Genomic DNA, 16,585 nt, shown 5'->3' with positions numbered 1-16,585 from the left:
AAGGAAAGCATAACAGCAGCCACCAAGCAAAAGTCGGCAAAAGGAAATGACGAGAATAAGTTTAGCAGAATTGCAAAAGCACAGAGAGGAAGAAGAATGAAAACAAACAGGTCTGGGGCAATCCTGTGTATAATCTCAGAAGTGAAGACGAAAAGTGATGAGGCAGGACAAAGGAATACATAGAAGAGGGACTAGAGGGCTGGCAATAAAAAAAGAAAAAATTACTTTCAGAAACAGTAATATTAGAAAAAAAGCGTTTCCATTAAAAACTGCCATTTTCTCAAGGCAATCCTCGACATGGGAAAACATCAAAAGCCCCTTCAACACAGACACCCTTCCAGAACTTCAAAAAAATAGTCCTCACATTATATTAGTAAAGGAAGGAAACCCGCCCCCTGCACCCCAAACCAGAGGGATTTCACCAACCAGGAGAAAGACTGCAGCCCGATCACCGGCTGGCTGGTCTACCCGCGTGCCCAGCGCGGTACCACGCGGAGGTACCGCTCTGTGTGCCGATTCCCGCTGCCTCTCAGGTGCTGAGAGCCCCCGGGCAGCATCACGCACGTGGTCTCCCGCTCTCGGGCAGGGCAGCCCCAGCTCAGCTTTGCCTTGCTGCCTTCTGCCGCGCGCAGGCTTCCCCAGAGCGCTTGCTCGTGCCCCAGGCTGGAGTGCCCTGTCTCTGCCTTGAGCTCCCACAATTTTTCATCATCTGTATTTCTGCATGCAGTATAAGGCCTTAATTAAGCCAGAGCATGCCAGCTCTTTACACTGACTATAGTTAAGCACGTACATTTAGTCTTTTCGGGCATGGATACTTATTTACCATGCTAAATCAAAACTACCATTTTTTACAGTAAAGTCTCAAAATATAGCTACCCCCAAGCCTCAAATTTAAATAATTATTTTGGTTGCGAACCATTATGCTTGAATACGTGACTCAGTAGAATACACTCATCTTGCAACTATATAAATTAAATATGTTCTCATATAAAACCCTGCAAAATACACGCAATTCTTCATATTTTACATGTGTCACTACTTCATTTGCTCTAAGCCAAACTCATTACTGACAATAAAGGAACAATTTAAAATGAACCAATTCCAGATAGCCTTGCAATCAAAGAAGCTTACGCTAATTAAAAAAGAATACAAAAGAAAAGTAATGAGGAAGACGGGTTCGATGTCCAAAGGGTGTTTATGAGCAAAAATACATAATAATTTTGAAATGCATGAGAACAACTTAAGTGTCTTCTCTGAATGAAGAAGATTCCCCTGCGTTGCTACAGCTTAGTGGTTTGACTTCATTTGTTTTCTCCTTCCTGTGTCAAATGAGCAAGCAAACCAGCCTACCTCAACAAAAGGACTGCAGCATTTCCAAGGAGAAGGGGAATACAACAGATATTAGCAAATCACATATACCTTTAAAAATCAGAGTAAACGTGCGGCTGTAAGACTGAAAATTTTTCAACAGGTTAACATGTCCCGATCAAAATGTCAAGTGGATGACCTCGTTACTGGGCTGGCTTAAATATGCGACAGCACTTTGCTGTTATCCTGGTCTGAAAGGAAAACGTTGCATTCATTTGACTTCCAGAAGCAAAATCCTGCCCACCCTTTTTTCAGTGAACACATTTTTCTAAGGCCAAAGAGACCCTCAAGTCTGAGACAGACTTGCATAAAACAGATCTGATTTCAAATTACATCAGGGTAAATTAAAAGTGTAAACAAACATTGAGCAAAACAGAGCTCAATTTGCAAGTGAACTGATACAAGCCAACAAGGCAAACAAAATAAAAATGGAAATGCCAGTTACATTTTCTCAGTCCTTGTCTCCCTTTCTTTAGAACACTCAATATTCCTCCTCATTGCTGTTAGTAGAGGCTTGGCCTCAATATGGCAGTGATCACTGCATTGCTTGCCTGCACAAGTAGCAGTATGTATTTGGAAGCTTCCTCCATACACATTTAAAAAATATGACTAATCTAATTTCACTTTATATCAATTTTTTTTCAATTATTTTCTTCTCAAAATCACTCCTCTTCTGATCTAATACATATGTAATATTACAACTTGAAACATGCAGTATCTGCAAGAGAAGGTAATGCAAAAGAATAAAACTAAACAGTGTGACTGCTGCATCGTAGTTGTACTCCTTTCCACATGGAAATATGAAAACACAATTTAAAAAACAAAAAAACCCAGTTTCTTTTGAATGTTACAGGCACATAAATCAACAATGAGCACTACAAATGTCCAGGGAGAAACTGTCATTAGCTGTGTCAGACACCGTGAATTTAAAATACCACTGGTGCATGAGAGTCTTCAAACAACAGACATGTCATGCATTTAAAACTTTCAAGCAACATCATGAGATTAAAATTTCGTTTGAAAGAAAATTAAAAGTGAGAAACAGAAGTGATGCAGTGGGAAAAATAAAAAAAAACCCTAGCAATCACACTTAAAGAAAATAAAAATCTACATTATTTTACTTTGCACTAACAGAAACAGTATTGTGCACACACACACGTATGTACACACTTCACGCCATTTGCCTGGACAGACAGGAAGAGACAATCTCACACATACACACTGTTCAACAGAGCGTCAGGAGAATAATTAATTGGTTTTAGGGTACTTCATAATGCATTAGGATAGAATCTGCTTATTTGCTGTAGTTTAATAAAGCTGAAAAGTGCACTCTGCACTCACATGGTGCAGTGAAGACTGTCCCTGCATCAAATTGCTTGCAGTCACGAGACAAGAGATACTGTAGACCCACAGGACAAAGGATTGCACCTTGACAAACCTGCATAGGGACAGTGGGCATGGCGAATACACCAAGAACAACAACAAAAAAAGTGTCGATGTGAAGAAGCCCACATAAGGCTCAAACTCTAGCTGGCTTATGGAGTTGGAAAATTGCTGATTTTTTTTTTTTTTAGCAGCCTGGGACAAGGAGCACCAATCACCTATCTGTCCACAGAGCATCTGCATTTGCAATACGACCAATGAAAAGGAGACAAAGTGTTAGAAGAGTGATTTCTAAACCAGATTTAGAATCCAGTGTCATAGGATGCAGGCTTCAGCAGCAAAGCTGGCAATGTTTCGGTCTATCCCTAACCATTTAGTCCAACGTGACTACATACTGCGGTGCTTACTCCACCTACCACAGCCATAATCCTGTGACAGTCTGCATTCACTTAAGCTGGAGTCACCAATGACCCATCTTCTGATGAACCTTGTGGAGGTGATTCTGAGTGAAACAGTATGTTTTGAAATTAAAAAAAAAAAAAAAAAAAAAAAAAAAAATCCTTCTATCAGCGTTAAAAGCAATATTGTTCTACTCACTGAGCCAACCCCAGAGACTTTTGAAGCAGTCATGAAATCTGCTCAGGTTTAAAACCACAATTACTTACTAATGCTTCTAATATTGATTTAAAGTTTATTATACGTATGCATTTCCTTACCATCCCAAGTCCTTAAGGATCACCAGGTCAGTATAAGTTCCCTCAAATGGAAAGAGGGAAGGAGCTAGTCAGCACCATCCTGAGCAGCAGGAATATGTGCCCGCCTTAATACTTCTGGTGATAAAAGGTTGACCCAGGCATCCAGAGAGAAAGAAGGTAACAAGCTAGCAGTGGAAAAGCAAGTGAGCTAGATGGACTGAGAATAGCAGCCATTTGCCTCCAATGCTGTTCTCATCAAGTTTCATTGCTGCGTGTTGAATATGCAAATTTAGGCCCACTAATTGGTTCCCATGGCCATACCTTTCTTCCAAAAAAAAAAAAAAAGACTCAAGAACACAAAGAAAGAGAAGCAGAGTGTGTATTTGCATAGCTATGTTAATTATAAATGACAAAGTAACTGCCTGCCTGAAAAGCAAACCGCATGACTTTCAGTCTAGCGGGCAGCCCCTTTCTCCAATGCATAATACACAATAAATGCCATTAGTACAGACTAACATACATATTGTCATAAAATCATTTTCTCCACTGCTGCAATATATTTTGAAATATGCAAGCACAAAACTATTGTACTTGCATAGAAATATTTACTCTGTGAATTCACAGTGGAGCCTATTGCAACTAATACCATTTTTAAACAAGTCCAGTGATAAATAACATTCTAAGGTAAATAAACAAAGTTTTGCACTGTTCAATTCCTTCTCAGTTTTCATTATTTCAATGTACTGTTGATTAAGCTTCACGTGAAAACAAGTTTCACCTCAACTGTAGAGGAGGTTTGCCTGGCTTATAAAGCCAGGATGTTGTTCACCTGCTTCCTGGGGTGGATGACATGACATGAAGCAGCCAAGAAACAATTTCAGGATGGAGACCAAGTAAAACTAGTTGAGGGCAGACTTTTTTACTGAATTTTACTGAATTCTAATAGGGAAAAGCAGCTAAATATATAGTATTTTATAGTCATCATTTTCTAAAGAAGTTATATGTACATAAATGACTGCAAAAATTAGTGTGCCACTTTCAAATTCTCTGTAGTTAGTTAAACAATGGGAATGTAACTATTACTGAAGTGCAGTTACGTGTCTTCTGGCCCACTGAACAAGATGCTTGGAGGACAGTGTTAGGAGGGAGGGAAGCTGGGAGACTTCCATTTCTTTAATGGAGTCTTGGAGTTATTTTTTTGAACTTTCCAAAATAACTATGGTTTATTTCCTTTATTTAAAGGAAATAGGTTCAGTCCTGCCCAAGATTAATGAAAATAAGACAGCTAAAACAAGCAGATTGATAGATATTGTCCTAGAGGTCAAATACAGCCACATGTTTAAAGAAATTCTGTATAGTACCTGACTGACAGACATCCACAGGCACATTCTCTCAGATAATCTGTATAATTTATGCACTACATCCTAGCTCTTGTTTTTGTGTGGTTAGCTCCATCACTACAAAGTTCCTGCTCACAGGGGCCAAAGGATCCGAGTGGTATTGATATTACCCTAGTTTCATATTGAAGTAGCCTACTTACACTTTTGTACTGCCTACTAAAAGGAGCATCTCAGACAGATGGACCTTATTTTCACAGAGAGCACAAAAGAGCACTATTATCTTTTTCCTTTGCTGCTTCTTAAGTGTAACTTACTGGAAATCATACCAAAATCACCCAAGCTAAAGAGGACCTTCCTGAAAACAGGGCAAACAGCTAATGGAAGTACTAATTGCTAGCCCTTTACAAATGGCCATAAGACCTCAACCAAGCAAAGAAACACATTACGCTGTTCTTAAAAGAAAGGCATGGCAAAAAGATCCTCTAGACTGAACTTAAAATGTAAATAAACTAAAAAAAAAAAAAAAAAAAAAAAAAAAATCAGCATTAATTACTAAAACAGCAATCAGCATACCTAACTCTTATTTACAAAGAAAAAAGGATGTATGCTTGTTTGTTTTTTTTTAAATTGGATACACTGCAACATATAGTCAATATTAAGAAACATTCTGCTACTGAATATGGCTTTTGTTTTATTCAATAGTCCATTTTATCCTGTTCATCATCACAACCCTATGAGAAAGCTGGAAGCAAGTGGCATTGCATTACCATTACAAAATGAAACATTCAAGCCTATAGAAGGAATTTCTATTTTTATAAATTTCATATTGGAAACTGCAATCCCAAGTCTCTAGTTACTAAATTCCTCTGCCAACATCAGCTGTGTACTTGGTCAGCATTGAAGCAATTCTACAAATTGACCCGTTCAGGTTTTGATGATTAGATATAGGTGCACATATGAACAGTAAACACTCAGCCATCAGTTCAGGGGACCTTTATAGAGAAGAAAGGACAATCAAAATAAAAACTTCTTTTGCAGAGGTTTTGTAACTTGTGTCCCTAATCACTATTAAAGGTATAATGGTGGGGAAAGGGAAAAAATAGAGCATAGTTTGTCAACAGTAAGGAATTGTAGATGTATGCCAGCCCTCCACAACTGAGAAGAATACTAGTATATTCCTTTAAGAACACTTTATATTGTTACATTGTACCTAAGAAAGACAATTACAAGACATAACAACTGAAAAAAAAAAAAGTGAAAAAGTAACCAGATTCTATAATTACTCCAATATTTACAGGGCACACCACAGAGCTATTTCTGGATCCTTTAATCTCTACTTCAGATCTAACAATGGAGTATCTCAATCACAGGCACTCCCTGGTAAACTTCCACCCAAAGTGTATCAACAAGAATTAAATAGAATTGCATGCTCTGTCAGGGCCCTTGGTATATCCCCTATCCTCCTGAGGGATACTAATATAATAGGGCAATTAGAGGAAAGTAAGTTTAGATTACTAGACTGTTCTGGTTAAACTGCCATTGAAGAAATGTGGAGAATTTCTACTGATTTTGTGCAGCTGAATATCCATAATCAGGAAACAATCCCACATTTAAAAGGTTAGGATTTTTTTCTTTAAAAAAAAAAAATAAAACCCAACCAACTACAACCTACCATTTAATGTATCTGCAAATTCATTTGAATTGGTATAATATTTGTCTTCTAGTGTTAGCTGCGCAAAGAGGACATACAAGACTAAAAATATTAATTAAAAGCAAATCTGAAAAGGTTTAGAGGTTCAGCTGAAACTAACCTGGCAATCTGTCATCTATTCCTTATTAGTTATCCATCTGAACTTTTTGTTTACAAATTAGATGGATTAGATACAAAGCAATTATTCTTTTCACAGTTTTCTGAAAATTTACATTCTACCAATTATTATGGCACCTGTCAGAGGCATTCTTTCAGATCAAGTTTTCAATACGTCAATCAGAGAGACAAGGTTTGTCCCAAAGAACTTGAGACAACTTGAAATTCTGTAAGAACAGACTCTTACAAATACTAAGTTGGTATTTGTTTATCTAGCCATACATTTCCATAAAGAACAGTCAGTTCACATTTTATCTGATCTGTTTTGCTTGTTAGAAAACAAAGTTATCTGCTTGTTAGGCATGGCATTTTCTGTGTTTGCGAGAAATTAAAATCAAGGCATTTTGTTAACTTTGCGCTGTAAACTACACACACATATGTAACTACTGTTGTTATAATAGGAAGGCAGGTGCAGTAATAAAACCAAAATACTTCAAGAATTTTCCGTTCCAAAAAAATGCAGCGTCCTTGACATAGTGACAGTACCACAGCATCGCTGAATGGGTCGTAATTTGGGCCTTCAGCCAAATCAAGGCTGGCTTCACATGCACAGCATAAAGAATGTAACACAACTTTTCTACAGCACCTATACACAGTATCGCAGGCAGAACATACACCAATGTCTCAGTTTTCCTAGTCACAGCTTCTTTCCTCCCCAAATTTTGCCTATGTAGAAACATGGTGAGTTTGGGCAGTTGCTTTGTGAAGTTTACCTGTACCTACCCCACTAATCCCAAATAAGCCTCCATTGTGCTTGCAAAAATCAGCTCAACAAAATCCCTGTGCTATGTAACGTCCCATGAATTCATTCTGAAAATCACCACCTAAAAGGCTTCCCCCTAACCTTCAAAAAGTTTTGATTTGTATCTTGATTCATCTTAAGCCATGCAAGTCAGGATCAAGGGTGAATTTTTTCTTCAGTGCACAGCTTTAAGAAATATCTGTTCAGCCCAGCCCTAGTTTTTGAACACTGGCTCTGACTATCCTGCAGATCTGTACCCTGTGTCACTAATTAGAGTTGTACATCACTCTCCCACCGCCATTTGAGTTTGGCTGCCTGTAACAATGAGTTTAGGAGACTGCAACCAATTTCACATGACAGAAGCCTCGAGTCATTAGGTCCACCACCTTTAAATAAGCCTAGTAACCAAACCAGCAAACTACACAGTGTTAATTCTTTAAACCACACACACCAAATGAAACTGAGAACCTTATGCTCCTTCTTAAAGGAAACTTTGAAGAACATCCCTTACTTCAAGTTCCCTGAAATTCTTCCATAGGTTATCATACCAAAAAATCACTGAACTTTCCTAATCTGACACATGGCAAGCTCCAGCTTAAAGAATTGGTATTTCATTTTGACTTTGTGCATGGTAGAAATAGAAGCACTTCAAGTTGACATCTAATATACCTGAAGTAATACAGAGTTTCAAACACAGTCAAGCAGCAATCATAAAATCATAGAATCACTTAGGTTGGAAAAGACCTTTAAGATCGGAGTCCAACTGTAAACCTAACACTGCCAAGTCCACCACTAAACCATGTCCCTAAGCACCACATCTAAACGTCTTTTAAATACCTCCACGGATGGTGACTCAACCCCTTCCCGGAGCAGCCTGTTCCAGTGCTTGACAACCTTTTCAGTGAAAAATTTTTTCCTAATATCCAGGCTAAACCTCCCCTGGCACAACTTGAGGCCATTTCATCTCATCCTATTGCTTGTTACTTGGGAGAGGAGACCGACCCCCACCTCACTACAACCTCCTTTCAGGTAGCTGTAGAGAGTGATAAGGTCTTCCCTCAGCCTCCTTTTCTCCAGGCTAAACAACTCCAGTTCCCTCAGCTGCTCTTCACAGGACTTGTTCTCTAGACACTTCACCAGCTTTGCTGCACTTCTTTGGACACGAAATGCTGTGGGTTATTAATTCAACATGGTTTACAACAGAGGAAAACACTTACCTGAGGGTAAGGGTCAACTGTTGCTCCTTTGACTTTACCAAGTCTCCTACTCTAAAAGTTGTACAGCCCAGGAAGCTTCGCTACAAAACAAAGCAGAAAGAGAAGATAACATCTCTATTAATTTTTTAAGTTTTAATTGTTACTTTTTTTGGTCGCACACTTGGAAATCTTTCTTTGGTACCTAGAAAAATATTACATTCCAGTATACTAGTTCGACACACTATCCAGTAGAAATTTTTTATGCACCTGTAGCATGATTATCAGTAAATTATTAACCTCTGGTTTTACAGGCAGGAACCTCTCTCTTTTTCATTAAGAGCAGTCTGACAACCCGACAAAATAACAGGTTGTAAAATGTACACCCACAAGGAAAATTTTTGTGCAGTACAAGCATTTGCATCTTCTTCCTATATTTACAATTTCTAGATTACGAGAAATGCTAAGTTTTCAGTGTTTTAGAAAAGTTGTTGTTGCTATGGTTTTTCCCCAAGCCTTAGGCACTATTATCTATGTATTCCAAATATGAATGTACTTTCTAAGAAGGTATTTCTACACTGAGTTCAGCACAATTTTATTAATGGAAATGTTATATTCCTCTAGTTTACGGCAGTGTTTGTAAGTACTTGTTTCCTTTATTTTCATTGTAAGGTGGCCTTATTTATTGCAGTACAAGTGCAGAGAAACATGCTAATGAAACTAGAACGTCTAAAGTTAAATTCAGCTATGCCACTGTATCTTTTCCTTCTATCAAAATCACCTTCACACATCATGAAGAAAATAGTGCAGAGGAAAATAAACGCATCTTTTGCATTTTGGTTATTTTTTTAACCTCTGCTCATATTCTGCCGCGCATTGCTAAAATCTCATTTGGCCAACTTGGCCAACAGTAGTATTCTTGCCGTGGGAACAATGGACTACAGCCATCATCTATCCATTTATCTTCCAAATATACAACTCAATATCTCTTGCTCTGAATAAATTATAATGAGATCATAAGATTATGTTAAATTTTTGCAAGAAAACATTAAGTACACAAAGTTTGTTTTTATTACATTATACTAATTTTACTCTACTGTTGGAATGGCAAAGTAAAACTCCAGGCTAAATTATATATGTTCTCGGATATACACATTAAAGTAGAATCAAGTTGCTCTGAGTCAACACAGGCTGCATGCAGAGAGCGACTTTACTGTTCGTGGAAAAAGAGGAGAGAATTTGTTGCTGCTGAGAAGTGTAACTTCCTCTGGTAAAAAAAAACAACTGTGCAGCCTGTGCTCTTTCAGGAAGACCAGCTGGATAGTGAGTGTTTGAACACTAACAATAAAGCTCTACAATAAGATAGGTTTTCTTGCATATAAAATGTACAGTTCAACTCACAATTCTCAATTTAGGTAAGCAACAACACTGATCTCCAATTTGGTAAACTAAGTCATTGGTTATTCCTATCAATGACACAGGCTTAGATTTCCTGTGCTTTCGTTGGCACTTAAGCAGCAGAGGAAAAAAGACGCAAGCTGAGAGCCTAGGGAAGGCTAGGGAAACAGTGGATTTGGGAAGTGCTGAACAGGAAATAAGGAAGAAAAAAGGCCTGTAGGAAATATATAGAGAAAAAATACCGCGGCCATACAAGCAAAGATCATGGTTAGTTTTCAATGCCAAAATGAAACATGTACTTTCACAAGGAAATACGTACAGGTGTGACACAGGGTGATGCACAGCCTTGCTAGAGTGAACACACTGACAGTTCTGTCTTCCTTGAGATCAGTCAACATGACAGTGTTTATTCACTAAAACTCTGTGGTGGCATGGTTAGCTCAGATTATTTATCTTCCTACAAGACCATATCTTTCTTGGTACAATAAGAACACATTCCACAGCACAACATCTATATAGCAGCCTTTATTCTGGCATTTCATGGCATTTGAGCGCTTGTATTTGCATCCTTACCATTTGGAAAGAGGGAGAGGGATATTTAGAATGAAACTGATATAGGTTGGGTCACTTGGTGCTTCTTTCTGCAGCACAATAAAACTATAAATCCATTTAAGAACCGTTAAGTCAGAGTCCTCATGATCAGGGCTAAGAAGCAATCACACTGCTCTCTTATACAATCTAGGAGCTTTGGTCATTGTACCCACTAACCACCTCTGAGTGTCATATCTAGTTCTCCAGGGTCATGAAATTAAAGGTGAATAATTTTATGGGCTTAAAAAATTCTACTTATTTGTCTTTTTCATATTTTTATACTTATTTAGAGTAAGATTTTCTTTGCCTGACAATGCAGTTCAGAGTTATTTGTAAAATTAAATAAAATTGTGGAAGGTCCCATGACCCAAATGAAGAAAGTTATGCTAATGTTCAGGGGGTCTAATTTCAAACAGTGCTGCAGAATACTTTTTTCGTACTGATTTAGATACAAATAGTCTACCCTGGCACCTGAAGTGGCAGTCTGCAAACCAATCTAACTTTGCACGTGACTTGGAGAGGCTTGAAAAGTAGGCTTTAAACAGAACTGCTGCTGTAATGCTAATTATAGAGTAATATCCCTCTGTAATTTTGCTAGTGGGCTACTTACGATTATAAATCTTAAGATATGTGTGTTGAGTAGTTCGATAAATAATCTCAGCTAGGCAAAGAGAAAAGTCTCTATAATAGCCATATGAAAAGTTGAAACACATCAATTATTTCACTAAGACTGAATTTGCTGCCAAACTACAGATTTTTTCAAACACTAGCTAAAGTCCTGGAAACTATGCCAAGGAAGCCCTGGTAATGCAGGAAAGTCAACACTTTAGGCTAAAAATTTTAAAATCCAGTTATTTTAAATGTTTGCATACATAGGTCTGGTACCTGCACCACATGGTGTTTGGTCTTTTATTCAGCTCTAGCAGGACCAACGTTTCCCACTCCCATGAGGTGTCCGTATTATCTGGGAGATTCTAGCCTTCTCACACCCAGAAATGACATCCCAGTATCTTTGCCAAAAGTTCTATAGACCAACACAGAAAAATAAGTCCTCCATTTGTCACCAGTGTAATTTCTTAAAGTGAACCCAAAGGCAAATCCTACAGCAGAACTTTTTATGCTCTGCACAGGAAAACCAGAAGGCGACTGCCCAGGCTCATTGAGGCAGTACGATTCCAAGCTCTCAATCTCATCCAGACTGCTTGTATGGCAGTAGCAGGAAGTCTAGATAGTTGTGCTTGCCTCAGGATAATTTCAGTTGAAAAGGATTTTCAAGAAATATGTGAATAGGATTACATCAGTCACTGAGACTATTACTCCTGCCTTGATTTTTTATTCATTTAACCCAGCTCCTGTTTAGCAGTTAGGCAGAACACCATTTCTCTTCATTGGATGTCTGTGTCTGCTGATGAGGTGAAAAAAAAAAATCAATTAATGAATAAAAATTGCTTACTCCAACATCTGCTCTTGGTTCCTTGTGATCAGGTAGGACACTGGTGCGGACCTGAGAGAGAAAGAAAAAAAAAAGGAAAAGAAACATTACTTTTTTTGTTGTTAATTTCCAAAAAGAATGGGAGAAGTGGTCATGCTTTTTTTCCTCATACTTTCTACATGTTGGAGATAAATTTAAAGGGAGATCTATATAATTTAATAACAACTAATAACTTAAGCACAACATCTTCTGGTTCCTGTGGAGAAAGTCTCTCACCACTACCCATTTATCATTCTGAACTTTCCTGATTCTCTAAAGGGGGAAAGGCTGTGCTCAGTTGTTCGTTTCCTAAAATCAGACTCTTTGGCTCTAACTTGAATGCCAGAATTCTTCATCTAGAGCTGTTATCTGGGACCAAACTTTTCAACCACAAATGAAAGAACACAGCACATTAAAAAGTATTTTCTCCAAATAAGTATTTGCCTTTGCCAGCTGATCCGTAGCGGACATCCTGATCCCCAATCTCACACAACGTATGGCCCTGTCTCCTACCACTTCCTGAGCACCTTTGAGGTGACAGATATTTGTAGGCATTCACAGAAGGGAAGTCCCTGTATTCTCCCCTACATGGGACCTCTAGTTGTCCCTGTGTTTTCTGTAGGGTGGACCTGCTGTTACACACAACTACTTTCATTTCACAAGAAAAAGTATGGGACAACCTGACTTCCTCTTACTTCTATATTTCCCACAATACAGTACAGGTTGGGGCGGGGGGGGGAGGAACGATTTAGTGTCTATATAATTTATTGTTGAATGTTGGTTGAGAACAGAGAACTGATTAAAGAGTAAAAATGAGACAGAAAAAGTGTAAGAAAACCTCTGTAACACCCCTCTAACATGGTCTGCCTGAACCAAAACAGCCCATCGGATCACCTTGCTGGGAAAAGGATGCCAGCTTCAGCAACGCACGAGGGAGGCATGTACTGAGCATTCACATCTGTTCGATTACCTAGCCTAAATAACAGATCCATTTACAGCACGGCCCCCTAAGGACAATTTTTTGGCTTGATTTCAAAGTAAAACTCCCAACTTACTTTGCAAATCTGTCAGCAAAAGACTCATTTTGTCCCATGCCCTCAAATGTGTCCCTCAAATGTGTCCCTCAATTCTTCTATTCTAGCTGCAACTTACTATACAAAAAGAAAACCCTCCTTTAAAACAAAGAGAATGTTACTTGTCTGTTATGCTAAATACAACATGTTTTAGAATGGGCCAACCAAAAATCTACCACAGAGACATGACAAAGTAGAACCACAGCTTTTCTCAGTCAGCTCTTATCCCTTGATTCTCTACAGCGAGAACAATTTTTTTTCCACAAAAGCCTGACTACAGGAAAGAAATACTATAATTAATTTAATGAAGGCCAACATACTTTAGAAATCTGTGGGACTCCTAATTTGGATGTAATTTTACATTTGGATTTTTTCCACTAATAGAGCAATAGCAACTCTGAGGCATTTGGCTTTCTACAGAATACTAGTACAAAATTTTTAACACAAAATTCATATCTAGAGTTTATCTGTAAATACTTCAAGTCACAAATGAAAATAAAATTACTGATATTTCCTTGTTGGTGATACCTGTCTTACCCTTTTGGGGGCTGGGGAAATGGGGGAAATAACTTACAGCAGATCTGTTTCTTAACAGAAAGAAGGGGTATCGATGCCAGGCCAAAAATTCAATGTCATTTTAAGATGCTAAAAAGCTGGTCTATATGCTAGCCTCAAACAGGTAACATCTGGCCCAACATGGAAGTAAGGTATTGACATTTTCTAAATTATTATGGATATTTATTCAAGAAACATGAACATAATTTAAGAATTACCCTTCCTCTTCATCATTGATTTATAGGAAGATGCATTTGTAACCCAGAAGCAGTTCAGCAAGTATTTTAAAAACACGTGTAATTGTTTTTCCATGATACTAAGCTGTGCTTTAAAGCAAGAGGAAGCCCAAGTATCTTTTATGATTATTGAAATCAATGGAATCAAACATACACTTAGAATCATAGAATATTCATTCCTTTTTTTGCTGGATAAAGTCTCAATTCAGGAGAACATATTTCTGTTTTTCTGACCCAGCAGCAAAGTGGAAAGGGATGCCAAAACCTGACAAACCTACAGTACAAGCCTTCCATGTAACAAAAACACAATTTGTAATTCCAAATGGAGTTAAATAAGGAAAAGAATTCTGTTGCTTGTTTGCAGTTCCAAGTTCAATTTCATTAGTGTCACAATGAAAGGAGAAGAAGTATCCACAGACTTCAGTTTTCAGCTCTAAAATACTTTTTTATTCAGCTACATATTTTTTTGTTTGTTTGTTTTCATTTGGTTTTAACCACTTTATAACCAGTAGTCATGCAGCCAAATGTATATAAATACTGCATTCACTGGGACTGGCATTAGACTGTGCCTCTCTTCTCTCTGAAATATATTTCTTTTGAAAGGAAACTGGATTTTTTGATGCAAGTGTGTGCAATTTTTTTTTTTTTTTTTTTTTAGAAACAGTTTTAAAATATTGATTAAAAAGAGAAGTTGTATATGTGTATGTACATGCATATATGCGAGCTGTAGTCTGGTCCCTTTCATGCTGTCTATTGGTTGAGTTCCCAAACATGCTTAAACTCTCAGAATACTGCAATTATCAGTCCCATTATCAGATGTCCACATAGGCCCAGGCAAGCATCATTACAAAGTCAGACAGTTCACAACCAAATATAAAACACAAGAACTCAGCTCTAGTCCCAATCCACAAAATGAAAGAGGGGAAAAAAAAAGGAAATAAAAAAAAAGAGAAATACAAAGCATTTGAAAGAGCAAATATTCTCCCAGTACATTACCTGATTAAACAAACTGCTGTACTTTCTAAAACCTTATCATAAACCAACTTTTGCCTAATGGCCCCAGTAGTATTCTAAAACAACTACAAAACATAAATGCAAGCAAAAAGGCAGATTTTAACCTCAAGCATCCATTATTCTGTTAGAATTTCAGTTTTCTCACTATTTGCTCTAAGTTTTCCTGAGCAAAATGCAAACCTCTGAATGGTGAGTTTATTCAGAATTGGGGTAAGGCTGAACTTCCCTGGAGTAACACACATTACAGCCTTACCTTCCCAGACAAGAGATGTATGAAGAGATCAGAAAAGTAAGAAAGACAGACAGCTTGTAACCTAGGTCAAATGCAAAAATGTTTATGATGAGTATTCATTCCAGCGATTTAGTTTGTAAAATAATACAGCTATCTTGTATACACCACAGCTTGTTGTACCAGGAAGAACACTAGTGCACTGGAGTGGATACTCATGATACATTTTGTTTTCTTTAAATTTCATACAGAAGAATATGCAATGAGTAACTATCCTTACACTTTCTAGTGCATTTATCACAGACATATCCAAGTGTCAAATTTCTCTAGGCATAAATGCTAAATTCAGCTTTAATTAACTGTCCTTTAGTATAAGGCAGCTTTATATGATTAAAAAGAACATTTCTTTCAGTCATTCATGGCAGTCTAAGCCACATCCACACACATGGTCAAAGTTCAGAAGACTGAATCATTACCATCACTGAAACTTTTGTGCTTGCCCTTAATTAAAGCGTTTGCATTTCAGTTTATGATCAAAGGCCATGTTCGGAAAGCACTTAACTTTTGCAAAGAAATAATGCTAGATCCTTTTCTCAGTTACTCTAGATTTACCTCATCAAATCACTAGTGGCTTCCAACGACTTCCCAGTACTTATTGCTGTCAGCTGCTCAAATGCACTATTCTGTCACCACTGCTATACGCTCCCGGCATCTCACAATACCTAGGTACACACCACATCAGGCAAAGCATATGATAAGAAAAACTACTGAAAGTAGTCACTGAAAAATTGACTTATACTCTTTCAATATAGCACCTTCTAGGAAGGCATTCACAATTTCACTCCCTCAGTATAATTCTGGCAGCGGTGTAAGAACACAAGAGATGCAGACAGTTTTACCTTTACGTTACCTGGAGGCGCTCTGGCACAGTGACCATGTGCACCTTTCTGTCCCCCCCCAGGCCCTTTTGCACAGGAAAGAAGCACTGACCTCTGCTAACACAACCACCACAATTCCACAGACAGCTGCTATGGACAGTCAGTCCTCATCCTCACCACCACCGCCTGCCTGCCAGCCACACAGCACCACCCATCAGACTTGGGGAGTAACTATATTTCATGTAACTTTCCAGTCAAAAAAGTTGTGCCCTCACGTATACGTGGTGGACGAGCTGAAAATGCTGAAATTGTTACTGGGTTCTGCAACAACATCGATCAGCTTTTATAGGATAGATCCCATTCCAGTACATGCAGCAAATTCATTTTTAAAAGAAGATATTGATGAGACGCTGTACATTTACCAGCTATTTATTTTCATCGTATAGATTAACAATTTGCTAAATAGTTCAATCAACATAGCATAGTCAGCAAAGTAAAACACTTCCATCAATACTTTGTTGGATACCTGCTTATTGGATGAAGGACAATGCC

General features: G+C 38.0%; 1 protein-coding gene across 14 annotated transcripts in view; it reads right to left on the bottom strand.

The window, feature by feature from the left end:
* Window positions 1-16,585, bottom strand: part of INPP4B (inositol polyphosphate-4-phosphatase type II B) — a 391,067-nt gene that overhangs the window by 166,087 nt on the left and 208,395 nt on the right. For all 14 annotated transcript variants that reach the window (XM_030016394.2, XM_030016386.2, XM_041123453.1 and 11 more), the window contains 2 exons: window positions 12,031-12,081; window positions 8,613-8,692 (listed from right to left, as the gene is read on the bottom strand). In XM_030016394.2, the coding sequence (XP_029872254.1) occupies window positions 8,613-8,692; window positions 12,031-12,081 (131 nt within the window). The remainder of the gene's footprint in view (window positions 1-8,612; window positions 8,693-12,030; window positions 12,082-16,585) is intronic.

Source organism: Aquila chrysaetos, chromosome 1 (genome assembly GCF_900496995.4).
Source record: "Aquila chrysaetos chrysaetos chromosome 1, bAquChr1.4, whole genome shotgun sequence".
Lineage (NCBI taxonomy): Eukaryota > Metazoa > Chordata > Aves > Accipitriformes > Accipitridae > Aquila > Aquila chrysaetos.
This window is presented reverse-complemented; position numbering and strand designations above follow the sequence as displayed.